Below are 15,313 nucleotides of genomic sequence, written 5' to 3'. Positions count from 1 at the left end.
CATTTAAAAAATAATCAAAATTATTTTATAAAATTCTCAAGAAATTATGAAGACAAGAAAACCCATTAAGAAATAGACTATATTGAGGTAATAAAGATATTTAAATTTGATTCCATTTAGATTATCATTCTCTTGATGCGAAAGAATAGGGAAAAAAATCCTTTTCAACATCAAATAAAGTTGTATTGAGCGAAATGTGCTATACTTATCATGAATAATATTATCATCTAAAGAATACCACTTCTAAATGTTTCTTTTGATTAAATAGGATGAACCAAAGATACTTGACCAATAAGAGCTGTTATTTAAGTTTTATAATTTGCACTTTACCTTCTAAATGCAAGAATCAACGACATAAAGCTCATGACAATAGAAACAAAATCTCTTTTAAGATATATCATAATCTGAATCCTCAAAAAACAATAACATTACTAATATGAATAACACAATTCTAGAAGAGATGTGCTAGGTAAATTGAAGTATATTGCCGAAAAAGAGAGTTGAAGGACATGGTGGAATTAAATAATCCCTTTACTTGAACCTGAAAGCATTAAATAATAAGTCACTATTTTTGACTTATTGCCATAACATTCATCCAATGATTTATGCTAACCATCTCGGCAAAGAAATCATTTCTTATTTTAGAAACATGCAAACCCTTTAATTTATTGTTTTAGATTTTTAACCATCAATTCATTTCTTTTTCTACAGAAAATTGTATGATATATATTATATATAATAAACACAATTCTACATTTGAAGATAACAGAGAGAGGACAATCATCATAATAGATAAACAGAGAGAGGTAAATCATACCATAATTCATTTGAAGAAAGAAAATAAGCAAATCACTTCTATCTATTCTTAATAATAGAAAGGAAAAAAACAGAGAAGAATCAAGGGGAAAAGAATTGAAAATCTCATAATCATTCCTTTAACAGATCTTGTTATACTCTCTATGCAAGATAAAGATACTTTGAACAAAATTTGCAAACAACCATTAGATTTTAACAATGAGGGACAGAAATCCCTCTTTTTTTAAAAAAAAGAAAAAAACCAAGAAGAAGGGGACTAATGGAAGGGAATAAGAGAAAGAAGGTTGAATAAATACATACAACAAAAATGGCGGCTAGGGCAAAGGAAGGATTGCCGGTAGGGGAAGAATGCTTAGGCGTCGAGAGAAGCAGAGAGGCGTACGGTCTTCCTAGGCGTGCAAACAAAAGAGTTTAGATTTTAACAATGACGGACAAAAATCCCTCATTTTTTTTTCAGAAAACTAAGAAGAAGGGAACTAATGTAAGGGAATAAGAGAAAGAAGGTAGAATAAATACCTACAACAAAAATGGCGGCTAGGGGAAAGGCAGGATTGGCGGTAGGGGAAGAATGCTTCGGCATCGAGAGAAGCAGAGAGGCAGACGATCTTCCTAGGCGTGCGAATAAGAGAGACGGTCTTTGTAGGCGTGCGATCAGAGGGCGACGGAGTGGGGTCGGGGAATTTTTGTGAATGAAGATGGGGGAGTGTTCATGCGAATCAGAGGGAGAGGAGCGGGTATTTTCCTAGAAAATGAAAGTTTATACAACAATGAAAGTGGCATTTCTTATAGGGATGCTTTGAAATGAACAAATAGTGCAGGGATGCAAAGAAAAATGAGAAGGGATGCGTTGAAAGAAGAACAGCCGGATTTTGATTCGCAAGCAGATGAGGATAAATCATTAAGAAAATGAACGGTGGATATAAAGATTAATTTTTTTAATGGCCAGGATGATGTATGGGGAGAATCATAAGCGGCACTTTAATAGTAGTAGTAGTAGTAGTAGTAGTAGTAGTATATATATATATATATATATAGGAATGTATAGGAATATAATCAAAAATATTAACGATAGATATAAAGTTAAAGTTTTTTAATGAAAACTCAGGATGATTTATCGGAAGATTGAGAATCGTTAATTTAATTGTAGTATAGAATTAACAATAGTGTTATTATGAGAAGTTTTGAGGATGTTATTGAAGAATGAGTTGTAATGTAGTGGTCAATCAGAAACAACTGAATATTAATTTTTTTTTTCAAACAGAACGAAATTCATTCACAAGTATTGAATAGAGACGATTCATGAAAGAAATCATCTAACTATACACATCTAAACAAAATAATTAAGATTGTTTTCAGATTATTTCTTTGAAAAAGAAAAGATTAAATAAAACCTAGTGATTCTCAATCTAAGGATGGAAATAGCATAACCATTCCTTTAACAGATCTCATTATATTCTAAATAAACATGCAAGTTAAAGTGGCTAAAAAATAATGTTTTCTTAAGATTTTGCCTGAAATATGCCAAAATCTTGCAACAAAATCGCCCCTTAGTAATGGTAATGAAGTTATGAGAGTCATGACAAATAAAAACGCTAGATACATTTTTTTGAAGAAAAAATAGGCTAGAAGAAAAATAATATATTACAAATCATTATAAGATGAACAAGCTAGATATAATAAGTAGTAATCCAGTAAATGGTGACACAAAAGATCATTAAATTAAATGAAAATCAATTAAAAAGGATACAGTAGGTATCTCATAAAAGATAATTAATAGCTATCAGACTTCAAAAAGAAGAAAAGAAAATTGAAGATGTTTGTTAGAAGGAGATCAAGTTCAACGAAAGGCAACTCCTAATCATTGTTTCAAGACTGCCGTACAATATCTATACAACTAAAAGAAAAGAAAAGAAAAAAATTTCATACCAAAAGAGCTGGAAAAAATTCCGTTGGATCTTCCTTCTCTTTTTAACTTTGTCAAGTAAATAAAAAGAATTAAGTAACAGAAGCATCAACATCTAAGAGGTAACAAAATAAGATAATATGATCATAGATCTTCGGTCCAACTCCAACTAATCATTTTAATAAAAGCCTAAACAAGAAATTTGCTGAAGAGAGGGAATTGACGACAGAGAATCAGCTATAGGAAGAGTTGAAAAAAAAAACAATAATAAATTTACGAAGCCATCCATAGATCTCGTGCAAAAAAAATTAAGATAGTTGCTTACATAAATCAATACTGAGCAATTTTAAGCATAGGTCAATTGTTGGAAGTAAATTTTTTGACATTGAAAGACATGTGTTTTGGAAATAAATTTGTTTACACACCAAGACATGAGGTGCTATATGCGGTTGCCAAATAAATAAATGCAAAAAGAATCAAGATAAAGTTTAAATTATGTTGTTGAAAGATATTTAGATAGCTTTTAAACCCAGTAAAATAGAAATAAAGATTGAAAAAGAATCAGAAGTTTTTCTCGCTATGGATGTTAGAATTAAAGTGGAGACAAACAAAATGAATTTGCAAGGATAGGTCAAAAGAAATTTAAAAATTTAGACATTTTCCAATAAAAAAAAGAATATTTTTTTAAAAAATAATGCTAACGAAGTCAATAGAAAAGAGAAAATGATTTGAATTTGGGGAGCTTCAATGGACTCAGATGGATATGAGGATTAAAAGTTTGTGATAGTTACTTTATAATGATTGTGATGAATGAATAATGGGTTAAAGTTATTAATGTTATCGGACTCTCAAAAAACATTGGTTGAATCATATAGAGAATTTAGTTATTAAAAATTATTATGAGAAACAACAATTCCTCTCAACTCATGAACAAAATTGTGTTAGAGAAAGTTAGATGCTTGGTAATTATAAAATTTAAAAATCAAATTAAATAATTTTTTTAGAGTTTAATAACTTTACACAATCACTATAAATAAGAATGTGAGACATCTTAGAATGTAAGTAAAAATAATTAAATAAGAATTTTTGCAAAGGCTTTACATAAATCAATAATGAGCAATTATATGATTTAGTAAATGACAAATTTTTTATAATAGTTAACTTACCTTGAATGATATGTAGGGCAAGAGGATTATCAAAAAACAGCAGGGAACAATGAGCAGGTCCAATTCGTGGGTTGTATTCGATGTATAGCGGATCCTGCAAAATAGTATATTAGGAAAAAAAGTGAAACGAGAAATATGAATAAATCCAAAAAATCGCACAATCAAATTTAAAAAAAATTACACAGAAAGAAAATATAATCTCAATTATCAAAGTGTATAATTTTATAAAATTCTTGTATTGAATAGAGACAATTATTGAAGCACAAGAAATGGAAAATCAAAATTGTTTAAGGAGAACTACATTCAGTAACAAACATTGAGTAGTCCACATGAAAAAATAAGAAGAGAAACATAAAATGAAAAGTTACAGCAAATCAAAGTCCAAATATTAATGCGTATTGAGAAAAAGACTGAATAATACATTGGCCAACACCTATGTGTTTTGGAAATAAATTTGTTTGCACACCAAGACATTTAAAAGAACAATGAAAGCCGATAAAAAAGGCTTATAACTGAGTGAGACATATAATACATGAGGAAAAATGTAGATAAGCTTAGTTCATGCTAAATGAAAGTCTTAGAGGAAACATAAAAGAAAAACAAACCATGGCTGATTGAACATTCGCTGGACTCATACAAGCAAAATAACCCATATTTCCAATCGATATATTTATTGAGTTTTGCATTTTGAGGAGGTGGATTTAAAATTGAAATAATATTTGGATTTAGGAGTTGATTAAAAAAAATGTACAAGTAATCACACATTTGTATGCACGTGAAGTATGAAAGTTTTTTTTAATGTATGCGTATTTGTAATTAAAATAACTCAAACAACCATAGAAAAATTTATGAGAATCTGTCCAAAACAAAACCTCAATCTATTTTGGTTTCCGTTTATCACCTCTATACTTGCCTATTTGCCAAAATGCATATAAACAAATTTTCATAATATAAAAGATTCCTCGTTCACTGAAAAAAAAAAAAAAAATTAACCCGGACATAAAATTTTTTTCTCAAATATCTTTCTATTGTCGCACAAAACATTCCATTTACCTCTCGTACTTAGTTTTGCTTCCACGTTTAATAAATTTTATGCTTACCTCTCGTATAAGAAATATATGATATGCATCGTCGCAAAATTGAATTTGCCATTCCCTTCTCTGGCAAGCATACCGCAAAATTCCTTGGTATATACTTCGGCTATTATCGGAGCCGATTGGAGATTCGGTGGTGATTGCCGAACCCAAAAAGCCTTTTGCCACAGTTCATGTGAAAGGGAAGTGGGCTTTCATCAATAATTTATAATTTAATGTGAAAAAGCTGTAGGTTATAGAGCATATTGCACCAGGCTAAGCTTTCATTATGAAGAGAAAATCATAGAGCATTCCAAAAGGCAAGAGGCGGACAGGTTCACCTGAACGGGAAGCGAATTTGTAGCGGACAAAAGGGTTCGCGTGCGAAGGCTAGAATGTGGGCTCTAGGCGGCTGATAATCAGCGGGATTTACCTATATATAGGAGATTGGCTTCCTAGTTGGAGGCCGATTCATGGTTGACGGCGAGTCTGCACTTAGAGGCGGCGTCGCAAAAGGATTTTGGGGCGTCGAGCGAAACAAGCGAAGGCAGCGGGATTTACCTACATATAGGAGATTGGCTTCCTAGTAGGCCGATTCATGGTTGACGGCGAGTCTGCAGTTAGAGGCGGCGTCGCAAATGGATTTTGGGGCGTCGACGAAACAAGCGAAGGTTGGAGTTTTGTCCAGCGTTTGTTTCGGCGAGCGAAAGACGAACGAGAACGAAAGAAGAACAAGGCAGAAGTCGAAAATAATTGGAGAAATTCAAAAGAGGCGTTAACAAGTTTACCTTTTGAGAAGGGTATGGAATGTTTGCCGCGAGCTGAACAGGCACAGGCAAGGAGAATTGGGAAGAAACAGCCGGATATTTGATGACGAGAACATGACCTTGTATATAACAAGGTAAGAACGACGTCATTTCACGCAGGGATGCCTTGATAGGAACGAATGAGGAGTGCAGGGAAGCGAAGATAAATGAGGAGGGATGCGTTGATTGAAAGAGAGAAGGTGGGTTTTGATTCACAAGCAGATGAGAGATAAATCGTTTAGAGAATGAACGATGGAGGTAAAGAGTAAACTTATTAACGGTCAGGATGATGTTTGGGAAGAAACACATGCGGCACTTTAATAGTAGTATAGATTTTTTAAAGCAGATTTTAAAAAAAATGAATTTTTATTAAAAAGTTGATTTAAAAAATATTAAGAAAGTCATCCAAATGAGACCTTAATTGACTAGCTAAGAGGTAATATTGATGACAAGTCCACGATGTTTCTAAAATGTTGACACGCCAAGCATGAACGCCTAGTTTTAATTCAATATCAATTACATTTTAAAACTAAAAAAAATCATATTTTTTTTCTCAAGGTTAGTCGATTTATAATATTTTATTTATATAAATTTATCCAAATATATCATTTTCATTTATATTTATTAATGATAATAATTTAAATAATCATTAAATCTAAATAATTATGGAAATACGTTCATCCCCACTTTTTTTAAATTCTTGTGTTCATTCTTTTTAGGGGTGTCAATTTTGGGTCACGGGTCGGGTTCGGGTCGAACCCGGAAATGACCCGGGTTCAAACGGGTCGACCCTAACCCGTCCAGGGTAGGTAAACGTGTCGGATATCCGAACCCGACCCGGCGGATTATCGGGTTGACCCGACTCGACACGGGTTGACTTGAAACAGGTGCGCGAGTGGCCACACTGGCAAGTGAAAGCGGGCAGGCAGGCGTGCAGGCGAGTGCGTGCGGGCGAGCGCTGGTGCTTCGTGGGTAGGCGGGGCAGTGCAGATAGTTGATTTTAAACAGGTTCGAGGGTTGACCTGGCAACCCGTCGGGTCAACCTGAACCCTACTCGTTTTGAAATCGGGTCGGGTCAAACCCGAAATTTCCGGGTCGGTTCAAGTTGGGTTTTTTTGTCGTGTCAAATCTTGACACCCCTAATTCTTTCCTCACCCAAATTCCCTCATATGTACTTCCTTCTCCCCAATCTTAGAAGAAGAAGCCTAGCTATGCTTAATTTGACTTGCATACTTAAAATTCTACTAGGAAAAAAGAACTATTTTAAAAGGATAGCTAAGCCTGGACCCTTAATCTACTGAACTGGAGATTTTCGACCACTTTACATTACGAAAAAACGCCACACATAAATTATTAGACAAAGAAAATAATTCATATCAATTTTTCAAGTTGAGTGCTAGAAAGACTACTGGAAATCATTCTAAATTCAGCTAATCTATAAAAAATATGCATCAAAGGCACTCTAACATTAAGTGTCACACTCTAGGATTTATATTGGAAGAATTATATATGTCTTTAATTTTAGTCATTTAACTAGAGCTTACCAATGAATAGTGGGAAAAAATATGATTATATTTTTGTCTTGCTCAGAGCCTCATATCATATGATCCTTACACTTTTTTAAAAACATGTAAAACTTATGTAATAAGCACATAGCTTCACAAATAATTAAAATCTTACAACTGAAATCAATGCAAAATAAAAGAGACTAATATAATATAAAATTATATAAGAAAATATATGCATCAATGTCTATATTGATTATATGTATAAATTTATCATTCTATAGTTCATTACATTGCAATCTATTATATCATCAATCATAGTAACAGTAACAGCCAATAGTGCTAATCAATAACGTTAAATAATGATAATGATAGAAAACATTATTAGTGTTAGTCATAATATCAATACGTACAATATTTGTAGCAGTATTGGTATCAATATTTAGATATCCAATTAGTATATCTTAAAGGTATCTTGCTCTTACACTTATGAATCCTAATTAGTTTATCCTTATAACTCTCAATTAATGTACCCCTTATAACTCTCCTTGAATCACGTAAATCAGTTGCCCCGACTCCTTATAACTTTCAATCAATCTCCAGCTCTTTATGACTCCCAATCAGTGAATCACGTAGATCAGTATGATATCATGTTTCATGTATCTGATATCACTCAGTATTTCATTTTAAATGCAATAAAATCATATTAAATTATTTAGAATGAGCAAATCTATAATATCAAAACTTGCATGATGAAAGCTTGAAATAAGGATATTATATTTTTTTATAGATTTAGAAAAGATAAAATTCATAAAAATCAAAATCATTTAAAACAGAAGCAATAGATTAGACACTTACAATTAATAGAACAAAATCCGTAACATAAATGATTGATAAATATAATCTAAAGACTTTTTTCTCTTATCTCTCTTCTTTCACTCTTTCAATTTCTTTGTGGCCAATCAATCAAAGTAGTGATAGATTCAGGGGGGTGAGGTATATATATATATATATATATATAATCTAAAGACTTTTCTCTCTTATCTCACTTCTTTCACTCTTTTAATTTATTCGTGGCCAATCAATCAAAGTAGTGAGAGATTCAGGGGGGTGAGGTATATATATATATATACTGTTATTAGTCTAGCACCATAGCTCTCATCAGATTAGTACCAAAGCACTCTATTTCAAAATTTTTATATTTTTAAGAAAATTTATTTCATAAATTTAAGTTATTACACTAAAGCTTCATTTAGGATAACTTTCTTATTACTTCTTAAAATAACTTTGTAATACAAAAAAAATTCTAATATGTTTATACATTTGTATGTTAAAAAGAAAATTAAATGAACTAATTAAATATTTAAAATAAAATAATAATATTAACTAATTTAAAAAATTTATTGCTTGCATGATTTAATATGCATGTTCATATGTTAATATTAAATGCTAGGTGTTGTTACATTCATTGTAGGTTACCACAACTTGCACCATTCATTACAATTAACAAAAAATATACCTATAAACAAAAAGCTATCACTTTTATTTCTACTCAACTTGTGCATTTCCATTTCCTTATCCTAAAATTTACACTTATAGATAAAATAAAAATGAGCATCAAAACTCAGTAGGTTATCCAAAACCCGCCTAAATTCTTAATATACTAAAAAGATAATAAATGAACATCCTTTTTTTTTACCACAATTGAAATTGTACAACATGCTATATTATAGAACTTTCTAATCATGATCACACTAATAATATAATATAATGTCTTAGCAAGTCTATCGTTATATTATATCAAGCCCAATGTCAACATAGAAATTTAATATAAAGATGTGTTTGATTGTAATATAAAGATAACTGAAATAAAACACATCACATCAATTTCCTTATTTGTCTCTTATATATATAAAGTTTTTCACATATTCATCATCAATCCCTTATACATCCTAATTGCTTCACATATAGAGTATTAGGCCCTTATTCATCCCAAGTAATTCACTGTTCTTTACATATACAATATTAAGCTCTTATATATCTCAGGTACTTCATATATGTATAGTATCAAGCCTTTATGCCTCGAAACTGTCACATGTATATTATCAAGCCCTTTTATCCTACATATTTCACATGTACACATCATTCACAAATAACATGTAAGTCACCCAATAATTATTGCAAGAATGTCTTATAAGACACCAATACTAGTGAGTTAGCATTTAGTTAAAATGTAGAATTTTACCTTTTCATCAAACATTGTATAAGAATTTATAATTATGAAAAATAGTAAAACTTATAAGATTTATCAATGTATATAACTTTACTTATATGAAGCACAAACATGACCAAATAGTGTATTTGGATATTTATAAAAAAAATATTTTCCTTATCACTGTGACACCAATACTTTTGTGTCGCGATACTCCCAAGGGATCACTTCTATTCTAGAAAGTAGAGAAGTTAGTGTCACAACACCTAATGTGACTTTGCTAGAGTGCCCTGAGAGATACTTTCCATTTATTAGCTTTTGAAAATAGAGAGATTATCAACACTCCAACATATGACAGTGCTGCCACGTTACAAATAGAGAGGACAGCGCCACAACACCAATAAGACAGCAGCATGATACTACCAAAGGGAGATCCAATTTATTAAAATTTTCTTACAAATTGATAATAAATAATAAATAATATAACCCTGTGAATCCACATAAAATTAGTAATTGACGCATAAACATTTCAATCTAAGAAGATTTGAATTAGGTCATTATTTGTAGTTTAATTATTGTATAAGTAGTAATTACATTTATTCCATGATTTATTTTGTGTTTTGCATATTTCCTTATGCTTTAGGAGCAAATTCAATCGATTTTTTCCCCAAAAAAACTAGTAGTGTGTTGAGAAAATTTTAGTGGCGTATTAATTTATAAATCTCCATATTGCACTTAAGATTTTGATAGAGCTTAATTATAGCTATTGGTTGAATAAAAAAAGAAAGTTTGTCTAATATAGTAATATGTCAATAAATGCATATATGTGGTGTAGCATCAAATAACTTTTGGGAGGGGAGACTCACAAACACTATATAGATAGCTATGCTTTAGAGTTGCAATAACATTCCTCTCATTAATAAAGAAAATCATTTCTAGTTAGTAGAGGTTGAGCCATACCTCGCGCTTAAAAAATTACACTGGGTTAAAATTAGCCTCATATCAACTTAGTTACTTAAACTAGTAGACTTATGGTTAGCACTATGCCATCATATAGTTAGACCAATAACATGGACCACATTTTGCTATAGCTACCTTAGTTAAATCCAATACAATCTAGTTCATTCATACTTTTAGAGTTGTTTAAAAGTGCAAAAGGGATTTTGATTGAGATTTTGATCATCTTCCCACCAATCACCTTTTTCCCAATGAGTATACAAGTTCTTCACTTATCTATTCAAAAAATCATTGAAGCATAAATCATTATAATAGCCTTTATATGGCCTTAATTAATAGCTTGCTCCCTCACGGCAGAGGTGATTAATCATGGGTCGTGCATTTATAAGGAACATTCAAACAAGGAATATAAAGCCATCTTGGGAGGGTAAAATTATTTGTAGTTTCTTATCATATCTTACTTTGAGTTATAATAGTCTCAAATTGTCTTTAGAACATAATAGTCTTAACATTGGCTTCATTTCAAGGAACTTTTATTACGTTCTCTGACCGGACGTAGCTCTACGTTCGGTCAGAGGATTGTTACTCGATTTTTGCTCGGTATTTGGGCGGTATTGCTAGGTATTCTTTGGTAATAACGATGAATACCACTCTGTGAAGATCAATATCGAGTAATACCGAACAATACTGAGCAAGAAAAACTCGGTATTTTTTGGGATTACTCGGTATTGCTCGGTATTACTCAGTATTACTCGGTATTTTGTCTTCATATAATGGTATTTCTCGTTATTGTTGGTATTGCTTGCTATTTGCTCGGTATTTCTCGTTTTGTGCCTGCGATCTTAGAGCCGGCCGAACGTAGCTCTACGTACGTTCACCGGACCAAATAAAAGCTCCATTTCAAGAAGTTCTCATATAGGTTATAAATTTATGGTAACTCCAATGGAGAAGGATTTTCAATTTATGCTTTAATATATTGGGCATTAAAAAAAAAAAATATTGGGCATTATTGCTCATGGACATCAAATACTTATATAGAAGAATTTAAATTTTAGGAGAGTAAAAGAGCCTCGTTCAAGAATTTAAGATTCACCGAAGAGAGGAATTATCTCTATTATAAAATTTTAATATTCTCATAAAATATATAAAAAAATTTCGCTTAACACAAATAAGTATTTCATTAACTTTGAAATTATTGGTGTTGAACGAGGCCGACACATTTACTTAGAAAACGAAGGCGACCTCGACCGGAAGGGGGAGTGTGGACGGTGAAAAACGATGACGGCTAGGTTCGGTGAAGCCGGTAACCATCAATTAAACATGGCTAACACAGTTATTGGCGGTCAAGGTGGCTCGACGTTGGCCGGGGTCGGCGGTGGGACGGCGGACGGGAACTATGCGACCGCGAAGACGTCCGTGTGGTGGGACATCGAGAACTGCCAAGTGCCGAAAACCTGCGATCCGCACGTAATCGCGAAAAACATAAGCTCCGCTCTGGTGGCTATGAATTACCGGGGGCCGGTCTCCATCTCAGCCTATGGGAACACCACATTGATCAATGCTGGCGTTCAGCAGGCGCTATCCAGTACGGGGATATCGCTTAACCACGTTCCCGGTGGTATGCTTTTGAAACTCTGAAACCCAAGTTCGGCGACGATCTCTTGAATGGATGAATGATTTAACGATTGATGGTTTTTTGCTTAACTGTATTGTTTTCCTTGTAGAATTTCGTTGTGCCTTCTGCTTTTGCGTAGTTTAGGGTGTGTTTGGTGTTTTAGATAGTGATTCAAGAAAAAGGTGTTCTTGATTCTGTTTTTGACGTCATATAGTCTGAAATGATTTCTTTTGTGCTTTAGCAGGAAAAGTTTTGGTTATCGTGCATTTTCTCATATGTATATATTCTGTTTCTAGATAATTTTGTGAAATTTAACATTTCTATAGGAAATTTTCTTGGAACCACCACTGATAATAATTGCCTAATTTATTTCGTGTAATTGATATGCTTAGATTTCTTATCACTGATTTCCCTAGGAGTGAAGCTGCATAACTAACCTGCTTATTGTGAGAAGTAGCTAAAGATTGGCTAGAACGTTATCTATTTGTCATGTACCTTTTCAATTTAATTGTGGAAAGAAATAGATTAGGTTGTGGACATCATAAAGAAGTGATATGTCAGAACGAAATCCAATTGATGAAATATGGAAAATAGATTATTATTGGATGAGGGAATACCAAGAGGAATGGGTGAGAAATTTGTTGCGCAGTGGGAAATTGCAATGGCGCACGTTGGATCTTTTTTCAAAATGCACTGATTCAAGCCTTCATAATTAAAATAACGCAAAAGCAAATAATCTAAACGTGCAACTAAGAGTGCAACTGGAGGAGAAATGATATACATTATATGTATTAATTAATATGAATAGTTCAAATGATAGCCACAATCTTTAAAGATGTTAGTGTATGCACATTTCTAATCAAATAATCTTATTCAACAGGGGACACCAGACAAGTTAACTTATGGTGTAAAGATTTAATTATGCGAGTGAGTTTTGATTATTACGTCCAATTAAATTGAAAATCTCAGCTACACAAACTATATCAGTTCAATCACTAACATGAAAGTTACACAAGTGTCGATGATCCAAATATGATGGTGATTACAAGATAAATGCTAAGATTGAGAGCAGTAAGAATTTAAGCCCAGGTAAATGAGTCTTGCTCTACTTACTAGTACAAGAACAAGTATTGCACTTAAGTGTCAAATTCAATATTTAATACAAACAATTAAATGATTAAATAAATAATAATGTGGCAAGAATGCATATCTAAGTTTTAGAGAATTAGACCCTTGGATTATTTCCTAGTCCTACAACTAACTATCCTAAGTTCATGCCTAAGCCCTCCATTGACTTAGAATTTCACTCCTTTGAACTTAACAATTTAAGCTCAACTCTTTGAGTAAGTATATATAACCATTAACCATTTTGGGTTAGATATATGAGGTACACACACACACACACACACACACATTATGTAAGTAAATTTCAAAATTTGAAAGTATATATTTTTTAAAATAAATAAAACATGGAACAAAAGTATTTTTATATATTTATTTTTTCAATAAAAATAGTATATTTTGATGAAACAAAATATTTCCAAGGTAATTGTACAACTAATAAATAATTCTATATTTCTATTTTATTCCATTCAACTAATTTTTACAATTGTGAGATCAATAGCAAAGTAATTATATTATTCTTAGCATTTTGTCACATTAGAGATTAAGCATGATATGAATTACTATCATATCAAATAGAAGCAGGAGCAGATAAATATAAATAGTAGCGCGTTAAGGAAAGAAAAGGAAGATATGCAAACCAATTTATTATGGTTTAACACTGGCACCTCTCTCTCTCTCTCTCTCCCCTTTGATTTCACTATCCTCTCCCTCAACTACCACTGGTCAAAGAAACCCCTCTCCTAATAGGTATCGGATACATCTTAATTCCTCTCTAAGTTGAATTTGCTTCTCTAATCCACTGATTAGCAAATAAAGTCAACATAAATTTTTTGATTCTTAATGATCCTTTAAAAATGTAGATTACAAGCTCTCTTAACAACCACAAATGCAAATTCGGAGGAGAAAAAAATGAAGAATATAATATTAAGTGAACACATGTAGAAAAATCTCACAAAAGGTTTGCAAATCAATGTATGAATGATCTCTCTATGGAAAATGTTCTCTCCCACTTCTCTCACCAATTTGCTGATGCAACCAAAGTTTCTAAACCTTTTAAGAGAACATTTCGACACGCAATTAAGAAACTTCCTCTCAATAACACATAAACAAACACAAACCGAGAGAGACTTGTTAGAAAACAAATATTAGAAATTGTTTAGAAAAATCACTTTGGAAAGAAATACACAAAACACAAACAAAAGCAACCCTTAGAAAAATCATGATTGATCACCTCACATGCAATTCACAAAACTAGGGAAAGGTGCTCAAAGGAAAGATCTAACTAGTAATCCACCACAGAAAATTTTGATTCGACATAATTCTTCACTCCTCAGGCAAATACCAACAACAGAATAGGGTAACAACACCATCTCACAACTTACAATGTTTAGAAAAGAATATACAGTTGGAAGGGAACCTATTGAGAGAAGAAGTAGAAATAAGTCCGAGAGGAAGTATTAAGGGATAGGGAAAGAATAGCTCGCAAGCCATGAAGAACCCTCAGGTTGAGTTTTTCTTCTTAAAAAACTGTCATCAATAAGAGAATTTCAGCTACATTATATAGGAGGGGAAATGGGCATTTAATTGTTCAATTAAATGAGCCAACATTCCAGCCAATAAAAACAAACCAAATCAGCTCTCAAAGGAGAAGCCGAAGCATCAAGCAAATGAATAAGCAAAAGGGGAAAACCAAACAACCAAAGAGAGAGAGAGAGAGCGGAAGAATCCTTAGTAGCCAAATAAAAAAAGGTGAAGAACCGAATAGCCAAAAGGGAGAGAAGAAGATTCCTAAGCAGCCAAATTAGCAAGGGAGAAGAATCGAAAAGCCAAAAGGAAGCGGGGAAGAATCTCAAACAACCAAATCAACAAGGGGGAAAATTGAAGAGCCAAAGAGGGGAGGGGTAGTAAGATCAAACTCAATGGTATAAATCAACTCGTGAGTACTGAACCCAGCATGATCATTGGTTGTTTTTCATCACAGGACATTACAAAAATAAAATAAATAATGTCCAATATCATGAAAAAATAAAAATTACATAAAACATAAATTCTTGATTACATTAATTCTCCCTTAGTGGAAAAATCTCATATCCTGACGAGAATGCCTTAATAATATGTTGGTAGATATTAGGATG

At 32.4% G+C, this 15,313-nt stretch overlaps 1 protein-coding gene across 1 annotated transcript in view; it reads left to right on the top strand.

The window, feature by feature from the left end:
- The first annotated feature begins 11,641 nt into the window (after positions 1–11,641).
- LOC110112692 (meiosis regulator and mRNA stability factor 1) overlaps positions 11,642–15,313 on the top strand; it is a 45,526-nt gene continuing 41,854 nt past the window's right edge. Inside the window, exon 1 of the mRNA XM_020844998.2 lies at positions 11,642–12,056. Coding sequence (XP_020700657.1) covers positions 11,717–12,056 — 340 coding nt within the window. The 5' untranslated portion in view covers positions 11,642–11,716. The remainder of the gene's footprint in view (positions 12,057–15,313) is intronic.

Source organism: Dendrobium catenatum, unplaced genomic scaffold, assembly GCF_001605985.2.
Source record: "Dendrobium catenatum unplaced genomic scaffold, ASM160598v2 fragScaff_scaffold_627, whole genome shotgun sequence".
Lineage (NCBI taxonomy): Eukaryota > Viridiplantae > Streptophyta > Magnoliopsida > Asparagales > Orchidaceae > Dendrobium > Dendrobium catenatum.
Note: the sequence above shows the minus strand (reverse complement) of the source record. Positions and strands in the feature narration are given on the sequence as shown.